The sequence below is a fragment of the Pecten maximus genome, chromosome 5, assembly GCF_902652985.1.
Source record: "Pecten maximus chromosome 5, xPecMax1.1, whole genome shotgun sequence".
Lineage (NCBI taxonomy): Eukaryota > Metazoa > Mollusca > Bivalvia > Pectinida > Pectinidae > Pecten > Pecten maximus.
Window position 1 is genome coordinate 20,647,162 of NC_047019.1, and position 18,722 is coordinate 20,665,883.

General features: G+C 37.8%; 1 protein-coding gene across 3 annotated transcripts in view; it reads right to left on the reverse strand.

The window, feature by feature from the left end:
- The window catches only part of LOC117327467 (dystrophin-like), a 336,112-nt gene that overhangs the window by 93,399 nt on the left and 223,991 nt on the right, over nucleotides 1-18,722 (reverse strand). For all 3 annotated transcript variants that reach the window (XM_033884469.1, XM_033884471.1, XM_033884470.1), the window contains one exon: nucleotides 15,149-15,338. In XM_033884469.1, the coding sequence (XP_033740360.1) occupies nucleotides 15,149-15,338 (190 nt within the window). The remainder of the gene's footprint in view (nucleotides 1-15,148; nucleotides 15,339-18,722) is intronic.

Sequence of the window (18,722 nt, forward strand, 5' to 3'; positions counted from 1 at the left end):
GTGGAGTCTAATTTAGGGAAGGGTCTCTACAAACTTGTGTTATCTATGTGGTATACAGTAAGTAGTTCAGAGTGGAGTCTAATTTAGGGAAGGGTCTCTACAAACTTGTGTTATCTATGTGGTATACAGTAAGTAGTTCAGAGTGGAGTCTAATTTAGGGAAGGGTCTCTACAAACAGTAATCTATGTGGTATACAGTAAGTGGTTCAGAGTGGAGTCTAATTTAGGGAAGTGTCTCTACAAACTTGTGTTATCTATGTGGTATACAGTAAGTGGTTCAGAGTGGAGTCTAATTTAGGGAAGGGTCTCTACAAACTTGTGTTATCTATGTGGTATACAGTAAGTAGTTCAGAGTGGAGTCTAATTTAGGGAAGGGTCTCTACAAACTGTTATCTATGTGGTATACAGTAAGTGGTTCAGAGTGGAGTCTAATTTAGGGAAGTGTCTCTACAAACTTGTGTTATCTATGTGGTATACAGTATGTAGTTCAGAGTGGAGTCTAATTTAGGGAAGGGTCTCTACAAACTTGTGTTATCTATGTGGTATACAGTAAGTAGTTCAGAGTGGAGTCTAATTTAGGGAAGGGTCTCTACAAACTTGTGTTATCTATGTGGTATACAGTAAGTAGTTCAGAGTGGAGTCTAATTTAGGGAAGTGTCTCTACAAACTGTAATCTATGTGGTATACAGTAAGTAGTTCAGAGTGGAGTCTAATTTAGGGAAGGGTCTCTACAAACTGTAATCTATGTGGTATACAGTAAGTAGTTCAGAGTGGAGTCTAATTTAGGGAAGGGTCTCTACAAACTGTTATCTATGTGGTATACAGTAAGTGGTTCAGAGTGGAGTCTAATTTAGGGAAGTGTCTCTACAAACTTGTGTTATCTATGTGGTATACAGTAAGTAGTTCAGAGTGGAGTCTAATTTAGGGAAGGGTCTCTACAAACTTGTGTTATCTATGTGGTATACAGTAAGTAGTTCAGAGTGGAGTCTAATTTAGGGAAGTGTCTCTACAAACTGTAATCTATGTGGTATACAGTAAGTAGTTCAGAGTGGAGTCTAATTTAGGGAAGGGTCTCTACAAACTTGTGTTATCTATGTGGTATACAGTAAGTAGTTCAGAGTGGAGTCTAATTTAGGGAAGTGTCTCTACAAACTTGTGTTATCTATGTGGTATACAGTAAGTAGTTCAGAGTGGAGTCTAATTTAGGGAAGGGTCTCTACAAACTGTAATCTATGTGGTATACAGTAAGTAGTTCAGAGTGGAGTCTAATTTAGGGAAGTGTCTCTACAAACTTGTGTTATCTATGTGGTATACAGTAAGTGGTTCAGAGTGGAGTCTACATTAGGGAAGGGTCTCTACAAACAGTAATCTATGTGGTATACAGTATGTAGTTCAGAGTGGAGTCTAATTTAGGGAAGTGTCTCTACAAACTTGTGTTATCTATGTGGTATACAGTAAGTAGTTCAGAGTGGAGTCTAATTTAGGGAAGTGTCTCTACAAACTTGTGTTATCTATGTGGTATACAGTAAGTAGTTCAGAGTGGAGTCTAATTTAGGGAAGGGTCTCTACAAACTGTAATCTATGTGGTATACAGTAAGTGGTTCAGAGTGGAGTCTAATTTAGGGAAGTGTCTCTACAAACTTGTGTAATCTATGTGGTATACAGTAAGTAGTTCAGAGTGGAGTCTAATTTAGGGAAGGGTCTCTACAAACTGTAATCTATGTGGTATACAGTAAGTAGTTCAGAGTGGAGTCTAATTTAGGGAAGGGTCTCTACAAACTTGTGTTATCTATGTGGTATACAGTAAGTAGTTCAGAGTGGAGTCTAATTTAGGGAAGGGTCTCTACAAACTTGTGTTATCTATGTGGTATACAGTAAGTAGTTCAGAGTGGAGTCTACATTAGGGAAGTGTCTCTACAAACTGTAATCTATGTGGTATACAGTAAGTGGTTCAGAGTGGAGTCTACATTAGGGAAGGGTCTCTACAAACTTGTGTTATCTATGTGGTATACAGTAAGTAGTTCAGAGTGGAGTCTACATTAGGGAAGTGTCTCTACAAACTGTAATCTATGTGGTATACAGTAAGTAGTTCAGAGTGGAGTCTAATTTAGGGAAGTGTCTCTACAAACTTGTGTTATCTATGTGGTATACAGTAAGTAGTTCAGAGTGGAGTCTAATTTAGGGAAGGGTCTCTACAAACTGTAATCTATGTGGTATACAGTAAGTAGTTCAGAGTGGAGTCTAATTTAGGGAAGGGTCTCTACAAACTGTAATCTATGTGGTATACAGTAAGTGGTTCAGAGTGGAGTCTAATTTAGGGAAGGGTCTCTACAAACTGTAATCTATGTGGTATACAGTAAGTGGTTCAGAGTGGAGTCTAATTTAGGGAAGTGTCTCTACAAACTGTAATCTATGTGGTATACAGTAAGTGGTTCAGAGTGGAGTCTAATTTAGGGAAGGGTCTCTACAAACTTGTGTTATCTATGTGGTATACAGTAAGTAGTTCAGAGTGGAGTCTACATTAGGGAAGTGTCTCTACAAACTTGTGTAATCTATGTGGTATACAGTAAGTAGTTCAGAGTGGAGTCTAATTTAGGGAAGTGTCTCTACAAACTTGTGTTATCTATGTGGTATACAGTAAGTAGTTCAGAGTGGAGTCTAATTTAGGGAAGGGTCTCTACAAACTGTAATCTATGTGGTATACAGTAAGTAGTTCAGAGTGGAGTCTAATTTAGGGAAGGGTCTCTACAAACTTGTGTTATCTATGTGGTATACAGTAAGTGGTTCAGAGTGGAGTCTAATTTAGGGAAGGGTCTCTACAAACTTGTGTTATCTATATTGTAATATATGGCAATTTGCCCAGAGTGGAGTCTAAATAAAAGATTCCAAGCATCTAAAAGGGAGCTGATATTTTTATTGAAAATTATAACTACATTTTTTGTACATTCACTAAGAGAAATAAAACTAGTGATGGTAATGCAAAGATGAGCACTGAATCCAGACAATGGTTAACAATGTAACCAATCATTAATTCATAAACGTCAACTATTTAAGAAAGAGGTTGTAGCATTCAAAACAAGCTACCTGTGGAGTCATAGCAAACTTGTTGTTTACCATAATCAGTCAAACCACAGGACCAGATCAACAATGAGATGGCATCTGTATGCCTGAATATTTTATTCTGATGGCAATGTGATCCACAAAACTATTGTCTGTTAAACAGGCTGATTTAGAGTCAGGCAGACTTACAAAGGTTTAAAAGAACAATTTTAATAGATGGTGGTGGAAAACAACATCCATATCAAAAGATATTACAGAACATATGATTGGTGGAAAATGGTGTCTATATCAACAGATATTACAGGACTTATGATTGGTGGAAACAGCATCCATATCAAAAGATGTTACAGAACTTATGATAGGTGGAAAATGGTGTCTATATCAACAGATATTACAGAACATATGATTGGCAGAAAATGGTGTCTATGGTAACAGATGTTACAGAACATCTGATTGGCGGAGAATGGTGTCTATATCAACAGATGTTACAGAACATATGATTGGCGGAAAATGGTATCCAAAATAGTATACTGGTCTGTTTATGCTATCCAAACAAGTGAATTCTCTCGGCGTCATTTGATACGAACATGTCCATATGATAAAAGTGCTGTTAATCCATGTTAATTTTACCCGAGACTAAAAAGGTACACAGACTAGAAATCTAGACTTGTCCCTCAGATTCTGTACACAGACTAGAAATCTAGACTTGTCCCTCAGATTCTGTACACAGACTAGAAATCTAGACTTGTCCCTCAGATTCTGTACACAGACTAGAAATCTAGACTTGTCCCTCAGATTCTGTACACAGACTAGAAATCTAGACTTGTCCCTCAGATTCTGTCATTAGATTATGTAACTAAACTCTCACAGCCACGAGGAACCGATGTATTCCCTGCACAGCAGCATGCACATCTACCAACAGCCATTCATTGTCGGGGATGGTAACTTAATTTGTGGATGACAATAAACGAGAGTAAAATTAATTCTCCATGAAGATTAATAGGCAATGATAGAGTAGGAGAAACCATTAACAGCTCTTCTCCTCAAAAATCTCATATCAAGGAAGGAAACAAAATGTTCCTTTTGAAAATACATAGAATATCTATAGCAGGAGTCACCACCACAACTTTGAATGTACAAGAGAAATAATATTTAACTAGGTATATATATTGATCGATGATGATTGTGGAAATTGGTACAAACTTGTTCATATTTTGATTCCTGCTAAGTTGGTAAACAAATTTCTGCTATTGTAAATATTGGTTGGTGTAAGTCATAGAGTAAAGAAATCCTGAAACATACCAGTGAATTTTAACATTAAAACTGGAATCCCTGTTTCTACATTTATCTATCACATACCCATTAAACTTCAAATAGTAATTACTGGTAAACTGTTGATTACCTGTAATTAACACTTAATATAGGTAAACTATCAAATATCTGTAATAAACGCTAATTACAGGTAAACTATCAAATAACTGTAATAAACAATAATTACAGGTAAACTACAAAATAACTGTAATAAACAGGTAACAAGAGCAGTCGCCATTATTTGGTATTTACAAGACACCGTACATGAAAGACAAAACTAATTTAGAATTTGCACTTGTGCTTTCTTAGAAAGTAAGAGTGTTTCATCCTTCAAAGGTCAAAGGTCAGACAGATTAAAGTAACAATGATAAATGAAGATAAACATGCAACTTGAAATGGCCGACCTTTAACAAAACAGTAGAACTGAATTGTTTCTGTTGTGCGATTCTTTTGGAGACTGTCTCTGTAAATGATGGTTTATCTACACGTGTATGTACTTTACAGCTGTAATCACATTTGTTAAATTTTTATCCTCAAATTTATTTAGATTGCATGGTTAGCTTTACTGAGTTCATGATTATAGCTGTATAGAGTATATGGTCAGCTTTAGAATGTATGTTTAGTTTTTACTGAGTGTATGATTATTTTAATAGAGTGTATGGTTAGCTTTACTGAGTGTATGGTTAGCTTTACTGAGTGTATGGTTAGCGTTACTGAGAGTATGATTAGCTTTACTGAGTGTAGGGTTAGCGTAACTGAGGGTAGGGTTAGCGTTACTGAGTGTAGGGTTAGCGTTACTGAGTGTAGGGTTAGCGTTACTGATAGTATGGTTAGCTTTACTGAGTGTAGGGTTAGCGTAACTGAGGGTAGGGTTAGCTTTAAAGAGCGTATGGTAAGCTTTACAGAGTGTATAGTTAGATTTACTAAGTATACCTTTGCAAAGTGTATGGCAAGCTTTATAGAGTAATTGCCAGCTTAACAGTGTTTATAATTAGCTTTACTGAATACATAATTAGCTTTATAGAGAGTATGGTTAGCTTTCATAACTGACTATGGCGATACCTCCTAAGGAGCCAATTGTAGGTTCAGCAAGTTTCTTCATGTCTTACTGCACTAACGAGTGTAATACCAACATCATGTTAGCACATAAATCATGTAGTTCATGTCTGGGTCCCCTGACAGGTGGGACACATACAAGATTAATATTTTAGTTCTTTCCAGTTCAGAAATATCAAATCCTAGTAACCAGTAATATGACCATGAACCTTGACCTTTTCCCCCCACAGGACTTTTACATCTATCAGAGAGAATATTATAACACATTATTGCGATATGATAAACAATTAAATTTAAAAAAAAAAGTTAATTCTTTGGATCAAACAACAACTCATCCAACACTGATTTAAGATTTAACAATGCAGATTAAGTTTTTCAACATGCAGATATTGTTGTAACCATGGTTTGATTACCTTGAAAAGTTTGACTTCTGTCCAGTATATTTCCTCCAGTAGGGCCAAGTCCATTCTATCAGTGGCCATTTGTCCATCCACTAGTTAAGCCAAGAGCAACACATTTTAATCTAGTTTTGAGTTTCATGGCATGGTTTAATTTGAAATCCCAGTATCTACTAACCATGGTCAGTATAATCCTTGGACAGCTGCGGCCAGTCACCAGTAAATCGCTGTAGTAGCAGCCGTGTTCTTGTCATTTGCAGACATTTTCATTTCCCTGGTAATGAGCAACTGTTTATTGGTGACAGATCTCCGTATGGAAAATATACCCCACACATAGGTCCAGATATACCACAAAGATGGCTGCCACAAGCTGAACAATCCTGGCTTTAATACCTCTGTATATGGATTGATTTGATTATGAACAATTAAGTAGACTGATCGCCAAGTACAGTCCCGTGATAATTACTGTTTTGGCTTCGTTATGCAACACTCACCAGGACACTGAATCCAAGCTCCTGACCAATGTTGATGACGGCTTTCCTGTCACTAGCAGGAAATTATAAACTTTTGCTTGCGCTTCACGTCGTTATTTGATGATTTTTCTACGTTTGTTTTCTGATCACGGGACGGAGACCAAAACATCCTATAGTCTGTAGTCCTTCGATCATTACCGGTTAATGATATGATGACAGATGCATTTGAAATAATTTTGTTAGTAGCACTGGACTCCATATATACAGACATCTTCAAGTGAACTATTTCAATCATACATTAACTTCATTCGAAGTGTTTCCATGGTTAGAGAATGGTAAACTAATTCACAGAATAGCTTTATCTTGATGACAATCTTGTCAACAATGAATGGAATCTACTTTTACTTTCATTACCCTGACAATAAAAAAACCATCACATGTTTTTCCAGTCGCCGATATCAAACTGTTTGATAAGATTTGAAGACAAAGTCAATAAGGTCACAATACAGGTGTTCACATACTCAGGTAATACATCAAAGATACCTGTGACGTCAAACAATTAACAGGTAAATCCAGGTGTATAAACACAGTATTCCAACAGGTTAAAACTGAAACAATCAATTTTTACATAACAACATATACATTCCTGGTCAATGTAAAACTGTTTGGATCAAATGGCTAATATGTGTTCCGATTAAAAGGTCAAAGTCTTGGTGTTGCAGGAGCTTTAAGATGGAGGACTCTGTCAACCTGGCTTCTTTAAGCACCTATTATCCAACCATTCCTTTTATGAGCCCATAAACAACATCCAACATTGAGTCTCCATGACAGTCCTTCATGGAGATAATGATGGAACAAAGATGACAATTCCAGCAGGGAAAAAATCTTACAGACAGACGTGTCGATAGAACATAATCTACAACACAAATAATTCCCATCATCCATTTCCTGTGAATGTCTTTTTCCTGTCGTTGCCGTGGCGATGTGAACATGACAGATATCATGGTGATTTGTAATAGTCCACCATCCAGTGTCACTAAAACGTCACAAGGACTTGTCACATACTATGTTACCATGACAACAAGGTCTTACACCTATCTACCCACATCACAAACGTACCCGCCCAACTCCTTCACAAGCCTGAGACGCAACCAGCATCATCAATGCCTTCATTCCAAGTCCAGGAGCTCAAGCCACTTAAACATATCTGTTCCATGTTAATGGTTTCAATTCCAACTTAGTCTCACTTTCTGAGGTTCACAAAATCCTTTAAATAAATTTTCTGTCATTAAATCGAAAGAAAAATTCATTTAAGGCTGGTTTATGAGTCCCTAGTAACCTGTATACAACTCCAGTCGCAGACATTGAGCTAGAGCAGCATATTCATGGTTGTATTTTCAATCTTACATTGATGACAGCAGTTCAAAACAAAACTTCAGAATATCAAAAACTTTTAACAAAGACAAGTTAGCCAAGTTCTTGATGCCTTCGTAAGATTAAGAAGCAATTCTAACTGACAGAATATTTGAACACAATTCTAGAAAGTCCTGTATCCATTGGCAGTCCAACATCAAACAGTCTATAGCAAAACCTCTTACAATTTTTGCCATCCTTCAGATAATCCTATTGGAACCTGTTAGCTGGGAATGCACCCCAGTGCGACTCTGGTATGCAGTCAAGTGGAACCAGGACCCATCATGGTTGATGTCTGGGTCTGTCCTTATCTAGGGCTAATCGGGGGTGACCATCATCTGCTGATAAAGCAATTGAGAACAACACAAGTCCTGGTACTGGATTCTAGTCACCTTACCCATATTACCCAATACAACTCTCCCCCACCATCACTGCCAGGCTGTACCTATCTCTAAACAGGCAACTTGTTAATTGTTTGTCTGTGTTTACTAAAATCTCGGTCAGGACTATGTTTGGAAAACCTTACAAAAGTAGGGGCTGATTGTTGATTCAATTTAACCATGATTACAAGCAACATTTCAAACTGCAGTTATTAATTATTCAGAATTAGAATAACACAACATGGGATGAAGTTATATTAGCTATATTAGATTTCAATTTTGAAATGTTCAAGAAAATGTTGCCATTAATAATTAAATAACTTTGTTACATTGTTTCAGTTAGAACTTTTAGAAGTATGGCTGTTAATTATGGCAAAAATGCAATTGAGCAATTAATTGTTTTATAATTTCCAAAAAGGTTTTTACTTTGTTAGAAAACCTTCTCAGCATTCTGATCAACGTTAATATAATCTCCTCAGCCTGTAGTCAGTCAGGAGTTTGTTAACACTCTCTTTTGTTGTTAGCACTTTTATTGAATCTGTTACTCTGGTAGGGACAACTGTGAGGGAACACACCTCACGCAAACTGTCTGGGAGGGCTTCGTATGCCATCAAAATACATACCAAGGCTGATAATGAGCCTCATTACCTTGGCGACTGCTTGCTGCTAGATTTCTGAGCCTGATTTTGTATCTCCAGACAATTGGAGTCAACCCTAATATCTCTAGACAATTGGAGTCAACTCCTTCTAGAAATCAACTACCCATAGTTCATCAATAGAGTCCAAAAATCTGTTATTGGTAATCACCCAAGAAACAATTCAAAAGACATTTTTATGGCTACTTGGATCCAAACTATCCTCGAAACAACAATTGAACAGTCATTTTTATTATCACTGCATCAAGTCAGATCAACTAAATGCCACGGACATAATAATCTGGAAAATTTTGTCACAAAAATATCCTCAGTGGGATAAATCGGTGAGCGTAAGAGTTCTATAGTTAGGCATCATGTTCTTCAGAAGGAGGATGAACTCTGCTTAATGACTCATACCATGATATTCTATTAATCCTTATCACCCAAGGAACAATTCAACAGACAGTTCAAATACTTCAAAGCAGCTAATATAACAGTGTTAGCAACTTAATGTGTAAATCCCTGACTCAGCTTTCTGGGGGTAGAATTCACGATTTTGGATTATGGAGCATTCTAGATCTATAATAGAAAATGATGTATAAAAGATATATAAACTTCCCACAAATTTTTGATCAGAAATCTACACACGGCTATAAGTTTATACATTTGTAAAACATATTCCAGTTGAGCATGTATAATTTAGAAATGACTGGAAATATATTTCAACAGGAAGTTGATGTATCGGTGGTGACAACAGTGCGACTTTAGGGGAGGACAGACAAGCTTTGTAATGGATTATAGCCGTTCCTCCTCGGATCAATATCCCTCTCTATAAACACTATGTGTACAGCACATAAACTACTGGTAATAAGGCCACCACTGCCACAAAACACCTTATTTGGTCTGACAAGTACGCATATATTTTTCAACTTTTCATGAATCAGTGCTGGGTATATAAACTGTTTAGCCTCTAAGGTTCAGAAAGCTCTTTGTAAGCTTTTCCTGTATACAATGATAATTATAGATTAATCATTCACTGTGAACAGACAGCTGAAAAAAAAGCTGTAATTCTAGATTTTGAGTTCAAAAAATATGAAAACAAAACTTCCAATTTTTTCAATAACTGAAATGAAAGCTAATGAGAGTCCATGGACTGTGCACGACTACAATTTTGAGCCTTGTAGCTAGTATAGATTTATGTTTATACAGCTATCCATGTTGTAAGCGTTGTATAGACTGCTACAATATCCCTCGAGTAAAATGAAATCAAACATCGTCTGTACATGCAGATTCAATTTTTGTTACACAGTCATTCTGTTTCCAGTAAATGGAGAGACACTGACAATATACAAGTATTTTATTATGTTCCCATGTCAACATGTCTACTGAAGACTGTAAACAAAACAATTTTTAAGAAACTTTCTCCTTCGATCCCGTTTCTAGCTGACTAATAGTACATCATGGTGACAGTACAACATCAAACGGCTGATGCTAACTGTAATTGTAAAAGTACTGCACTATTGTAATCAATGATAACTGCTAGGAAATTTGTCTTAACAAACACACAGAATAGTTTTCTGTTCCTGCTGTGTATGTTAAATCAATTTGGTTAATCAAAAGTGTACTTGAAAATCCTGGTTCTCACTTTAGTCCATATTTAGACACTTCAGTTAGAAAACTTGAAAATAAATAATTTACATAGAATCTGCATTCTTGCCTTTGTATGCATTGATTAGATCTTTCAAATATGCACATTATAACAAGAAATTCATAAAAAGTTATCTTAATTTGAATCATTATGACCTTGACCTTGGTAAACATTTTTCCAGTTTCAGATAGAAAGACAAAATTCAAGTTTCAAGTATATTTTCTATACCACTGGACATCTTGTTTAAAAATTGTCCTGAACCTGAATTTGGACATTGGCCTGACTTTCATGCACTATGTTTTCCAATAAAAAGCAATTTTAAACCATCTCCAATATGGAATTGGTACCCAGACACAACTGCCTCTGGTCATTTTTCCCATCTAATCTTTATATCTATAATGTGATAACATTTCGTGTACACGAAGTCCGGAGGCTGACGTCACCTTTGTTAGTGTCTCAAATTGTCTGGTGTGTCCGTAGTAGAGGATTGGCATTTCTGAGCTGGGACATTGTACACTGTTATCAACAACTTATAGATGATACCCAACCAATTACTAGATAATCAATTCTTGGTATCTGATTTACCCCTAACAGTACAACTCAATTTTGCAGAATCACTGAATTTATGTTTTTTCCCCATAGACAATCATTTTAACCTCCAATTTCAAAACTACTAATACGTGGTTTTTAATCATCAAGTTTCATAGGTTTTATTTAATGTCATGTATAATTGTTTTTTTTTTTTTCATTTAAGTACCATTTGGACAAATCTGGAAGCCAACTGATTTCCATCTGTCTGCAGTATCAAGTTTCCTAAATGGAATGCAAAAATTCCAGAAAAACTGACACCAATATTTTATTTCATTTGAAAATGCTATCCCTCAGTAGACCTACTATGATATATAAATGGAGGTGATATCAATAGAGTTGATGGAATAGGAGTACATGTTTAACTTGCTACCATAGAGAAGGACTTAATTAAAATTACCCTTTCCATATACAACGAAAAGGGTTTAATAGACAAACACAGAATATACAATGCTTCAGATCCCCAGGGAATCCCCCGACCAGGGAATCCCCCGAACCAGGGAATCACCACCCATACATTTGATTAAATGAGATCAAAGATACAGTCAATAAGACATGATGTGTAAGTAATGAGCATGTAATGTCTACAGATGTGGTGAGTATCAGGGGAAACAGGTACTCGTGTGTACTTCAGGGGAAACAGCTAGCTAGGTACTCGTGTGTACACCAGGGGAAACAGGTACTCGTGTGTACACCAGGGGAAACAGGTACTCGTATGTACACCAGGGGAAACAAGTACTCGTATGTACACCAGGGGAAACAGGGATCGACACTAACGGTAGACCGGAGGACCGAGGCCCCTAAAAAACAATGTCGGTCTTCTCGATCCTATTTTTTGGAGGACCGACGGTCCTCTTAATCTCAGAACCATTTGTTATCCCGCGGATCACAAAATCCACCAAAAAAACCTGAAATCGTGTGCGAAATGTTCATGCTGAGTTTATTTCTTGACCACGACCGTCGTCGGTAGAACGATGACCTAAACAATCCTGTAGGAAGTATTTCCGGTTGAAGTCAGGTGCGTATTATCATTGCTGATAGCTGTTTAAAGTCTGAATCATTTGTACGTTTGTAATAAGGGCCCGTGCAAATCAGTACGTTTCAAGCGTTTGAGTAATTATTCAGAAATCGGAGACCCCAAGGGAATGTTCAGTTTTTCAGCAGACAGATGGGCATGAGGTCATCCCAGTTTCCCTTGATTTGCATGAGGACCAAGCTGAGCATGAGGGGGAGGAAGAGGTAGATGAGGAAGATCTTCAGGAAGGGACAACATTCACGCCAGATTCCCAGTCTGATGATGAGGATGAGGATCTCTCCAGGAGAGACCTTCTTGCTCTCCAGCAAAAGTCATAGAGACTTTTCATTGAAAACTTAAGAAACTAGTTGAATATGGAATAACAAACACAAAAACTGAAATGAGCATTGTTTTAGTTGTTTTTTTTTTTAAATTCTTTTCCTTTCAGAATATTTCCTCAAGCAATGATCAAGTATGATGGACCACCAAACATAATTTACTATGCAAACCATGTTAACTGCAAAAAATATCTTTAAAAATATCTCAAATACAAAAGCTCCAAAATACACCAAAAATGGCCTAGAATGCACCACAGAGCATCTAGAAAAAAAAAAATTCCGGGGGGGGGGGGGGGGGGGGCATGCCCCCAAGACCCCCCTAGAAACTTACGGCTTGCGCCTTCGGCGCTCGCTGTTCGGGCTCCACAAAATTACATAGGGCCCCTTGAATATTTTTTTTAGGAGCCCTGCGGGCTCCTCTACCATTTCAGTTAGTGTCAAACCCTGGGAAACAGGTACTCGTGTGTACACCAGGGGAAACAGGTACTCGTGTGTACACCAGGGGAAACAGGTACTCATGTGTACTGTATCAGGGGAAACAGGTACTCGTGTGTACACCAGGGGAAACAGGTACTCGTGTGTACTGTATCAGGGGAAACAGGTACTCGTGTGTACACCAGGGGAAACAGGTACTCGTGTGTACACCAGGGGAAACAGGTACTCGTGTGTACTGTATCAGGGGAAACAGGTACTCGTGTGTACACCAGGGGAAACAGGTACTCGTGTGTACACCAGGGGAAACAGGTACTCGTGTGTACACCAGGGGAAACAGGTACTCGTGTATACACCAGGGGAAACAGGTACTCGTGTATACACCAGGGGAAACAGGTACTCGTGTATACACCAGGGGAAACAGGTACTCGTGTATACACCAGGGGAAACAGGTACTCGTGTGTACTGTATCAGGGGAAACAGGTACTCGTGTATACACCAGGGGAAACAGGTACTCGTGTATACACCAGGGGAAACAGGTACTCGTGTGTACTGTATCAGGGGAAACAGCTAGCTAGGTACTCGTGTGTACACCAGGGGAAACAGCTAGCTAGGTACTCGTGTGTACACCAGGGGAAACAGGTACTCGTGTGTACACCAGGGGAAACAGGTACTCATGTGTACTGTATCAGGGGAAACAGGTACTCGTGTATACACCAGGGGAAACAGGTACTCGTGTATACACCAGGGGAAACAGGTACTCGTGTGTACACCAGGGGAAACAGGTACTCATGTGTACACCAGGGGAAACAGGTACTCGTGTGTACACCAGGGGAAACAGGTACTCGTGTGTACACCAGGGGAAACAGGTACTCGTGTGTACTGTATCGGGGGAAACAGGTACTCGTGTGTACTGTATCAGGGGAAACAGGTACTCGTGTGTACACCAGGGGAAACAGGTACTCATGTGTACTGTATCAGGGGAAACAGGTACTCATGTGTACACCAGGGGAAACAGGTACTTGTGTGTACACCAGGGGAAACAGGTACTCATGTGTACTGTATCAGGGGAAACAGGTACTTGTGTGTACTGTATCAGGGGAAACAGGTACTCGTGTGTACTGTATCAGGGGAAACAGGTACTCGTGTGTACACCAGGGGAAACAGGTACTCATGTGTACTGTATCAGGGGAAACAGGTACTCATGTGTACACCAGGGGAAACAGGTACTCATGTGTACTGTATCAGGGGAAACAGGTACTCGTGTGTACACCAGGGGAAACAGGTACTCATGTGTACACCAGGGGAAACAGGTACTCGTGTGTACTGTATCAGGGGAAACAGGTACTCGTGTGTACACCAGGGGAAACAGGTACTCATGTGTACACCAGGGGAAACAGGTACTCATGTGTACACCAGGGGAAACAGGTACTTGTGTGTACACCAGGGGAAACAGGTACTCATGTGTACTGTATCAGGGGAAACAGGTACTCATGTGTACACCAGGGGAAACAGGTACTTGTGTGTACACCAGGGGAAACAGGTACTCATGTGTACTGTATCAGGGGAAACAGGTACTCGTGTGTACACCAGGGGAAACAGGTACTCGTGTGCACTGTATCAGGGGAAACAGGTACTCGTGTGCACTGTATCAGGGGAAACAGGTACTCGTGTGTACTGTATCAGGGGAAACAGGTACTCGTGTGTACTGTATCAGGGGAAACAGGTACTCGTGTGTACACCAGGGGAAACAGGTACTCGTGTGTACACCAGGGGAAACAGGTACTCGTGTGTACACCAGGGGAAACAGGTACTCGTGTGTACACCAGGGGAAACATGGGACATAACTCTAACATTGGACTTTTCACAATTTTGGAGTTTTGTTAAATCCCTAACAAATGATCGTAAATTGAACGCTTTATTCAACCTAATGTATTAAAAAAAAAATGACATTTAGACAGGGACTGTTTGCAGTTAAGCCTTCCACATAAGGTAAGGAAGTATATTAGTTGAAAAGAAAACAGTAATTTTGAAGGAACATCATTCAGTATTCAGACGCTGGTCTTACATCCTGGCAGCAACTGAGGTTATATGAAGTTATCCCAACAAAGACATTGCAAGGAGTTCAAATCAACTGAAAAACAATTAGCTAATGAAAACCTAGTTTGTTTATGAGTGTATTCAGAGTGATAATTCTCAATTAAGGAAAGCATCCATCATGTGACAATCACTTTGCATACATAACATGACATTCATGTGACTGTCTTACAGCATGTGACAGTCATGTGACATCACACAAGTCACACAGAGAGAATCTGTACCCTGGTATTACAAAATCTCTTAAAAGCAATGATAAAGCAGGTGTCTACTCTATCTGCTGTATCTATAGTTGAGTGACTTACCCTGAATTGTTCCAGGAACTCTCTACAGAGGTCCTCGTTCTGTCGTACTTCCTCCTTGCAGGTTTCGTCAGACAGGCGTTGGTAGCTGTTCTCTATACCTCCCAGCCAGTGGGTGAAACCGTCCAACGTTGTGTCCAGTTGTTGAATAGAGTTTCGGTTGTTCTGCAGTGTCTTGATGTTGTATGCTAGCCTAGCAACAAATGATAACCATAACTTATATAGATATCTACAAGAACAAGAATCACTAATCTTCAAAGAACAAGACAATTCTGATTTATCAAAGTCCACCTCCAAATGTAAAATTACATTTGTATATGCCAAAAATGATCTTCTTTTTTTCCCTTCAATTAAACATCAAAAGTCAAAATGTAGGTCGAAGGTGACCTTATTTTGTTACATGACACACTCACACTGCTTTATACTTAGGTCTACCTTTGCCACAATTATAAAGTTCTGGCAACAAGAAGTGTTGAAAGCAGAGCCTTGACAAACTTTTTCTTTGTTTAAGGTCAAAGGTCAAAATGTTTGGTACATGACACTATCTCACTTCACCAATGCCTTAATTACAAGGTTCCGGTGACAAGAAGTGTAGGAGATAGAGTGTGCGGTGGACAGGATAAAGTGACAGACAGATTCACTGCAAAACACCAGTTTCTTCAGAGGACTGATAAGACGTATCTGTTGATAATATTGTCATGTCCACAATTAGACCTATGGATGATACCAATGAATTGTGTGACGTTGTTTACTGGGCCAAAGTATGGAGGACGTGCTTCCATACCAAACAAAGCAGTGAGTTCTGGTTGGTATCACATTTTATTACCACAAATGATATTGAAATTCTATCGAATAAGTATCAAAACTGATGCTGTGTATCCGTCAAATCAGGTAATTCTGTCATTTTGATGGCCTCTGTATCAAAGTCAAAAGTTCAAAGCATTTAGCCAAAAGTCAGACGTAGCCAATCTGAATTCTGGACCGTGAAAGCATGGCCACCCTACAGTATAAGGTAATCCTATCTGAACTGATTACATTGTATAAAGGCAATAAAAAGACAATAACATACTTCTGGTCATTGTTATTTTTCTGTTGATCAGAAATGAATGAACATTAATATAATCATTCTAGTGTACAGTTATTAAATTTCACAGTACTAATATTTCACAGTTTTCTCAGTCACACCTAATTCACAAAACCGTGTCTTATAAACATTATAAGTAAACACTTGTATACATTTCAGTGTATAATAATAAATACTTTCTGGCATTTGATGTTTGGGCTACATTAAATGGCCGCGAATAGAGGAAAAATAGATCCCCATCAGTATAAGTAACCATAGGGTATTTCTTACTATCTTACATTTTGATGCCTCAATTTGGTTCTTTTCTACTTCATCAGTGACAACAAAGGGTATAGAACAAAGGGTATAGAACAAAAGGTATAGTACAAAGGGTATAGAACAAAGGGTATAGAACAAAGGGTATACAACAAAGGGTATAGAACAAAAGGTATAGTAAAAAGGGTATACAACAAAGGGTATAGAACAAAGGGTATAGAACAAATGGTATAGTAAAAAAGGGTATAGAACAAAGGGTATAGAACAAAGGGTATAGAACAAAGGGTATAGAACAAATGGTATAGAACAAAGGGTATAGAACAAAAGTATAGAACAAAGGGTATAGAACAAAGGGTATAGAACAAATGGTATAGAACAAAGGGTATAGAACAAAAGTATAGAACAAAGGGTATAGAACAAAGGGTATCAAACAACAGGCATAGAACAAAGGGTATAGAACAAAGGATATAGAACAAAGGGTATAGAACAAAGGGTATAGAACAAATGGTATAGAACAAAGGGTATCAAACAACAGGAATAGAACAAAGGGTATAGAACAAAGGATATAGAACAAAGGGTATAGAACAAAAGTATAGAACAAAGGGTATAGAACAAAGGGTATAGAACAAAAGGTATAGTAAAAAAGGGTATAGAACAAAGGGTATAGAACAAAGGGTATAGAACAAATGGTATAGAACAAAGGGTATCAAACAACAGGAATAGAACAAAGGGTATAGAACAAAGGATATAGAACAAAGGGTATAGAACAAAAGTATAGAACAAAGGGTATAGAACAAAAGCTATAGAACAAAAGGTATAGAACAAAGGGTATAGAACAAAGGATATAGAACAAAGGGTATAGAAAAAAAAAGGATATAGAACAAAGGGTATAAAACAACAGGAATAGAACAAAGGGTATAGAACAAAGGGAATAGAACAAAGGCTATAGAACAAAGGATATAGAACAAAGGCCTAGGTTATGATACGAAACAATGATGGATGTAACATAACTATATTATGTAAACCCCACAGCTAAGTAAATCAGGAGAAGTTCTTTTTTTTTATTCACAATCAGCCATTAAATGAGACATTAGCACCACCAGCTCGTGATCTCTAGGGCTTACAAGTCAGAGAAGTGACTCATTTCTCAGAAATAAGAACCATCATAGAACGAAGGGAAATCCTTCTTTATTGCTATAAACCATGGCTGACTACTGCATAGAAAACATGATTTTTCATTTTAAGAGAAACATTAAGACAACTTTTTACCGAATAAAAGAGATTTAATAGTTCAGATTCTATAGTTAATTATTATATTGCCAATAAAAATCTTACAAGGATTTTGATACATGATAAGGGATATATTTATTTCTTATACAGGTTGAGATGGAGCAGTATTTAAAAGATGCTATAGAATCTTGGCAAGGTGATCTGGTGGTGTGGATTACCAATCTGATTAAAATACAAATCATCATTATACACCATGCTGTGAAGGTCTGATAGTGGGCGGTAAGGGGTCATGTAGTGTTGACCTCAATGCTTACCATATAACACAATTTTTTGAGCCAATCAAAAAGCATCTCTTGTTATCGAAACTGTTGAAAACATTGATCAGCCTCTGATCCATGTTTTCCCACTCCTTCAGGGGTAATGTCCCTTATAATGAAAGAAAATCCACAAACTATGTATACTTGAACATTTATAGTTATGGGTGTGAAATGGCTGGCCATGGGTGTAACCATCTTAGTTTAGTTGACATCTGGAACACTCAGACATTATCAATAACCAACCATCTATGATGTGTGCCCAGGAGAAACACTAACCGATTCTGGCAATTTTTTCCCAGTTGTATTTAGGTTGGTTCATTGAAAGGTCATCTGAATATCGACCCCTAACCAGCCACTGTCAGATCTTCATAATGTAGTGTATAATGATGATCTGTATTTTAATCAGATAGCATGAGTTGCAAATTTGAGGTATGTGCAGCATAACAATCTACTAAGCAAAATATGCTTATGAAATCTTTGATCAGGACTTTTTCATATTCTTATAAAGTCTGATTCTAATAATGCACAGGCATCCATTGAACTATATCAAAATATGAAGTCAAAGCCACATTTTTGATATTGTAAACAATTCTGATGTTGCTCTTTCTATATATTCAAAGTCCACTTTTCTAAGTAACTTACTTGTGTAAGAAATGGAGCAGATGGAAGGACAAACTTGTGTAGTAGATGG